A 6,974-nucleotide genomic window follows, 5' to 3' on the forward strand; every position below is an offset into this window, starting at 1 on the left:
ATGAAAAAAAGTGATATTTGTAAAGGCTGGTCCATGTTAAAGTGGGTCCATCAAAAGAAAAAGGCCGAAAAGACAAAATACGTGGCAAATAGCCAAAAACAGAAACATGAAGAGGAGAAATCTGCGCCTATTAGAGCTCTCATTCTCTTTCTCTTTCACTTTCTCTCTCTTCTCTCTCTCCTTACTTCAAACAACAAAAACCCAACCAGAGCAGACCCAGAGCCAAAGGTAGAGAGAGAAGAGCACAAGGGGAGAAGTGACCTTCTTTCCTTTCTTCCTAGATCACCTCTTTGCTATTGTACGTTTTCTTCTTCTTCTTCTCTCTCTAAATCAGTCAATTTGTTTCTTTCTCTCTCTTACGTTTTTCAATTTTCCTTTTTACTTAAATTATGGTCAACTTTTTTGTATGTATATGTATGTGGGGGTGAAAAGGCTTCGTCAGTTCTTCTATTTATAAACTTCCACGCTCTTCCTCTTAAAGTCTCCCTTCTCCAACATTCTTCTGGTTCATTAAGAGAGAAAGATAAAAAAAAAAAAATTGTTTTTTTGGGGAGTATTTTTCATCTGGGTATTGATCCTTTTCATATATTTTTAGGTAAGGGTGTGCAAAAAGTCATCCGATCCAATCCCAACCAACCGATCCAATCCAATAAAATCGGATATCCAATCATAATTAGATCGGATCGGATGTAAATTTTAAAAATCCAATTGGATCGGATCGGATGTTGGATGAGACATGCAATATGGATAACAATCCAATATAATGTCCATCCAATAATTAATAATATTTAATATTTATAATTTTATATATTTAATTATTTTATTTAAAAAAAATATATTAATTATTTATAAGTTTTAAAACCCTAAATCTACATCTTCCTAAAAGTAAAACACTACAGCCGCTCCCTGCCCATTTTGAAAGTCGAAGACCTCCTCCCTCCTGTGCGCTGAATCGAACACCTCCAACGCCTGAGACAACGACGGCGAAATAACGACGGCGAGACGAGAGTGAACCACCTCAGACGAACTCCTTCTAAGCGCAGTGTTCAGTGTTCACTGTTTCAGTCGCTCCGCCTCCTGCCTCCTCTGCTCGTGGCTTCTCCGGTGTCTCTCCCTCTCCTCCAGTGGCTTGCTCTCTCTCCGCAGCTCGGCGCTCCTCCGGTCGTCTTCCCTCTCTCTCCGAGCCTCTCAAATAGTGAGTCTCTCTCTCACTCTCAGTTGTTGTTTATTAATTAGTTTACAACTTTACTGTTAAGATAATTTCCACCATTAATATCTTTGATTTTATTTCTTGCATTTTCCTAGAAGACTTGAAGTGCATATACTTGAAGTGCAAAAAATTTAGCTACCTAATTAGCACTTAGCATGCTCGATATATATATATCCCGACCATCACTATATACTCCGTTTACTTTTTATTTATTTTAATCATATTGTATTATCATATTAAAATTGAGTTGGGTACTTAGCTAAATATCACCCTTACGAGTTGTGATAGAGCCGTCTTCTAGTACTGGCAGGGCAATGACCTTATGTCGTTAACTCAAATTTTAATTGTTCAAAGCAATTTTAATTAATTTGGCATAACTATATATCCCTACATTAATATATACATATTTCATATTTCATATTGAGTAAACATCCTTTTTGTGAGATTGGACCATCAAAGATTAAACTCAAGACTCAAGAGAGTGATTGATTTAATATTTTATATAATATTTGCATTCCATGTATTGGACTATTAAGTTAAATTTGTGTTATATTTTTATTATGGGATCATGAAAATTAGGTTGGATTTGGATTAAATTATTGTTTATTATCTATGCTGGATTATTAGGTTTTAAATTATGTTTATCATATATTTTTTAAAAAAATCATCCTAAAGAGTGGCTAAAATGGATTGGATTCATCTATTGGATTCATTGGATGGATCCAAATTAATCCAATAAAAATCCAGTTAAAGCATCCAATGGATGGAACCGATCCAATCCAATACATCCATTGGATCGGATCGGATTGGATGACTCAAACAATTGGATTGGATCGGATGGAAAAATTCAATATCAAATAAATAATTGGATTGGATCGGATGGGTCCAAATCCATTGGATGTGATCCAATGAACACCCCTATTTTTAGGGATTGAAGGATTTTTTTCTGGTTTGAATTTTAAATTTTGCTCATATAGGAAGTTGAATTAATAAATTTGCATGTTATTATTTGGTTTATATCCTATGTGCTTTGGAATTACTATGTCCCGGTCTCTTGATGGAATAATCATCAATATATAAAGATACGATTTTTGAAAGAAAAAAATGATTTTTTTTTTTTTTTTGTGGAGATAGATTTACTGATGATATCCCTTTTTGGATCTTGAAATTTTGAATTTTGCTTTGTAATAATCATCCTATCTTTCAAATTTTAAATTCCTGGCAAAAATATGTATTGGATTTCATGTTTTCTGTATTCTATTGAACTTTGTTTTCAATTTTGATTAGTGGACCTGAAGGTGTTTTTTGGTCCAATTATTATTTTTTGGTCAGACATGCTCTGACAGCAAACTATGTTTTATTTTCTCTTTTAAAAAATGCTTTCGAATGTTTGAAACATTCACTTTCTCTTATAAATTTCATTATTCTATGAGTTTCTTCATCTGGGTATCTCTAGATCTTTGTTCGTTATGTTGTGCATTCTCCATGGTTTATATGTTTCTGGTCATTTTTTTCAGGTGTTATTTATTTATTTTTCTTAAGTTTTCAGCGCGTTATATATAGATCAAACCTTTGAAGTTTTCTACCTCTAAGTAACGCTAGTACTGAGAATTTGTAGGTAGCTGCTTTCGCTTATATATATATATACGAATCAACTGATCTCCATACTTACTATCTGAAAATGATGATGAGTATTGGTAGTGGTTCATTGTGGGTGGGTATCTGTTTGTTGGGCCTAACTGGTGTTGTAACATCTGAAGATAGTACTAAATGGGTACTACTAAGCGACCCACCCAGTACTCCTACGGAATTCCAAGGGTCCTGGCCATTCTGTGGATTAACAAGTTTACGTAACAGGGTATGTATGTGTGTATTTCTCTTATATATTTTTATTATTACATATATATATATATATTAATATTCACATGCAATGCACATGTACAGGTTAAGCTTCACGAACCAGGCTCCCCAAACTATATAGATGCTAAAAAAGACTTAGACGATGCAATTGCTGAAATAGAGCGTGAGAATGACAATTTTGCTCGTATTGCCAATATTCTGCTTAACAACAATACTAGGTCCCAATTACCCCAATTCAACAAAACCAAGAATATTAAATACTCTCACCTCAACAATTGCTATCATTCACTAGTAAGTTATTTCATTAATATTCATATATATTACTAAATTATTTATCATTTATATATCTAGTACTTATATACATTTGTCTATGCATATGCAGATGGATATTTATATAGAATATTGTGGGCGCATAACATTTTATGCATCGGCACGTCGGAACGAAATTGACAACATGTGCGATGCCCGAGTAACTGAGTTTGAAATGACTCAGGCTTCAATTCAAATTTGTTCAACTTCATCATCTCCATCGTACAATGTTATGTTTTAGTATGTACGCCTATATATACACAATAACAACGTCGTGGTATATTAATTATCTATGCATAATGTTTGATTTTTCATTATTCAACTTTTCCTAAATTTATTATTTTGTCGTTATAATAGCAAATTATTACAATACAATGATTCAGTGTAAGAATTTAGAAAATGATAACTTGGGAAATGGGATAATAATATATTCCATATACTTGCTTTCTTAATTCATTTCCTAAAAAGAGAAATCAGGGCACAAGTCCTTTATAGATGGATTTAAATTTAAAACTTTACTTTTTCATTTGATCCAGCTAATTATAGTAATAATATACTTACCTTTCGCATATATGGCAAGTGTAATGTTCGGTTCACATATGAGAGTATTGTTCATTTTTTTTTTTTCATAAATAGGAGTACGTTTGGCAAAATTCCTGCCATCAACCTCTCAGAGTTGGCACTCCTTCAATGCTGATTTAGTTGTGCTTTATTATACAACTTTTGCTCACATATGAAAACCTGGTAAATAATTTTAACATCGGATATCACAGTAATATCAAGATCACATACAAATTATTCATGTGAAAACAAATACCACTCTTGATAAGAAATATATACCTGAAGGAGGACCATTGCAGTAGTACCTCCTGAAGTAGATGTTACTAGGTTAATTAGCACGCAACAGATGGGCAGACATAATGAAAAAGCAGCCTCAGTACTACAAAAATCTTAGTCTACACCGAGCACGTGTACAGATGACATATCCTCGCTAAAGCTATTTTCTCACTAGCGGGAATGTTCGCGCTTATTTTTTGGGTTTAGTTCTTGTACCGAGGACATGTTCTCGGTATAGGTGGGTATACCGAGGACACGTCTTTTCCAATATAATTTACCAACTCTTTCTCTTCCCCTTCGTCATTTACAAAAATCCATGAACACTTCACTTTCAAAGAAAAAAACAAAAACCCAGAACCCCCAAAATCGTCCCAAACCCAGCACATCACTTTCTCTTCCTTCTTCGACTCCCTCTTTGTCAGCTCTCTCTAGGCTTGCGTCCTCCTTCTTCGCTGATTCTCGGTCACGGCTCTGTAAAAGCTTAAACAGAGAGCCAAAAACAGAACAGAGAAACTAGAGAGATGTAGAGAAAGCCTCAGTAGCAAGAATACTTGCTTGAATTAACTGAGGAGAGAATTCATTTATTTATAGACTTTACAATCAAGAATAAGCATCAATTCTGTTATAACAGAAAACAGAAAGAAACAGTGCAACCACTACAAGAAAACCCACTTTTGCCGGCGCATTTTTGCGCCGGCAAAAGTACACTAATTGCGCCGGTAAAGCTTTGCCGGCGCAGTTGTGCGCTGGCAAAGCTTATCTGGGAAGCTTGGTCGGTAAAAGACTTTTAACCGGCGCGTAGAGTAAATGCGCCGGTAAAACTTCCTTTTACCGTCGAGAAATCACGCCGGTGAAAAATCAACGTCGGTGTTAAAAAATGCCCTTATCCGCTATGAACCTGCTTTGATAAGCTTTTGCCGGCGCAATAGTGCGTCGGCAAAACTATTGGCGCCAATCTGAAGGTTGGCGCCAATAGTTTTTGGCCACTTTTTACCGGCGCAATAATGCGCCGGCAAAAGTATTAATTTTTATTTTTTTAAAAAATTAATTAATTATATTTAATTAATTATAATATTAATTAATTAAATATAATTAATTAATTTTTTTAAATAATTATAATATTATATTAACAAAAAAAAAACCAACATAATTTACATTAAAAGATAAACCAACATTAATTATATTATGTTCTACTAAAATCAGTATATAAACAAAATGTTAAATGTTCGAACTGAATAATAAAAAAAGTACAGTTCTATAGGCGGGTAATGTCGTCATCGTTGTTTCTCTAAGTCTCGGGAGGCTGCGATGACGATCCAGCACCAGGAGCAGCCGACGATCCAGCACCAGGAGTGGGCAATGGTGGAAGATCCATGGGAGACAAGTTGAAACCCGGCACAGCTCGAGAAAGATACTCAAACTGATCTTGGAATCGTCTGAGGTAGAGTTGTTGTGTCTCATACTGCTGCCTCGTATGTTGAGTTGTCTGCTCTGCTTCCTCCACTTTTTTCTGTAAAGCCTCGTACTGTTCCATTGTAACAGTCGGTGGGGCTGAAGGATGCGTGGCAGGTGCTCTTTTGGCCCCAACTCCCTTCAGTCTGGGGAGATGGCCAAAGCCTCTAAGATGTCGAGATCGTTCTCCGAGTACTTGCGTCATAACAGGTAAGTCTCGGGGGTACTGTGTAGGATCGACAGCAGGCTCATCGGGCTCATCTTCAGTGGGCGCTGGTTGAGTTGCCGCTATTTCAACCATTTGCTCCTAAAACAAACAAATAAGTTAAATGGTTAATTTTAATACAAAATAAATTGAAATAAATAAATAAAAATTGAATTAAAATGTAAACTTACGTAAGCTTGTTGCGCGTACTCGTTGCGCCAATTGTTGCCTTTATGGTGAAACTTTTGAAAAGTTTCCACCGCAGTTGGCAATTCTCCTGTGTCGGGGTTAGCCTATTTTCAAGAGAAAATATATTAGTATTGTTATTTTAGTAGAAAAATTTAAATGAATGATAGTTAAATATAAACTTACCCCCTCGACAACATGTGAAACAATAGGCTTGGAGCCCCAACCTCCTAGAAATTTCATCTTACCCCGACTTTCTTTATTTTTCGCTGCTCTCGCCTGAAATTAATAATTTTTCTAACAATTAATTATTTATTATTGACCATATAAATTAAACATTACTAAAATTAGAAATTTTTAAAAATGTACCTTTTGTTTGTCTGTGCTCCAATAAGCGATGCAGTCACTCCACACCTCTTGAGTTACTCCCTCAGGAGGTGACATGTCGGCCCTCTCCTGTCCAAGCTTCTCAATGTTTTGTATCCACTTTTTCTTGCAGTCTGCCCTCCAGTCACGTAAACCCTTTGACATCTCGTACTCACCGTAGTCTACGAATGTAGGGTTATCTCGTGAGAGGACAAACTTGGTCTGCAAAAAGTTACACATTAATACATTAATTGCAATTTAATAAGAGTATAATAATTTAGAAATTAAAAAAATTATTAAGACATACCTCAAGTCTATCCCAGAGTGTATTGATGTCAGCTCTACTGACATCTTCCCATTTGAATTTATTAATGGGGATAGACATCCGAGTCATCCATTTCGCCATATTGTTGAATTTTTTTCCGTTTTTGCCGACGGGGGTGCCAGTCTCTGTGTGCAGCTCAATCTGTAACTTGGCAGATTGTGTTTTGGAGAGCTCCTCCTCAACATTCTTGCCTTTGTATTTACCTCTGACCCCTTTTTTTTTCG

The 6,974-nt window shown here is 35.5% G+C and overlaps 1 protein-coding gene across 1 annotated transcript; it reads left to right on the forward strand.

Annotated features, from left to right (window-relative positions):
- LOC115713821 (uncharacterized) lies at positions 1-3,696 on the forward strand. The gene is made up of 5 exons (XM_061114032.1): positions 1-298; positions 1,039-1,195; positions 2,912-3,068; positions 3,155-3,361; positions 3,453-3,696. The coding sequence occupies exons 1-5, from the start codon at positions 1-3 to the stop codon at positions 3,618-3,620; spliced, it is 987 nt and encodes a 328-aa protein (XP_060970015.1). The 3' UTR covers positions 3,621-3,696.
- Positions 3,697-6,974: the final 3,278 nt, after the last annotated feature.

The sequence above is a fragment of the Cannabis sativa genome, chromosome 4, assembly GCF_029168945.1.
Source record: "Cannabis sativa cultivar Pink pepper isolate KNU-18-1 chromosome 4, ASM2916894v1, whole genome shotgun sequence".
In the NCBI taxonomy this organism is placed as follows: Eukaryota; Viridiplantae; Streptophyta; class Magnoliopsida; order Rosales; family Cannabaceae; genus Cannabis; species Cannabis sativa.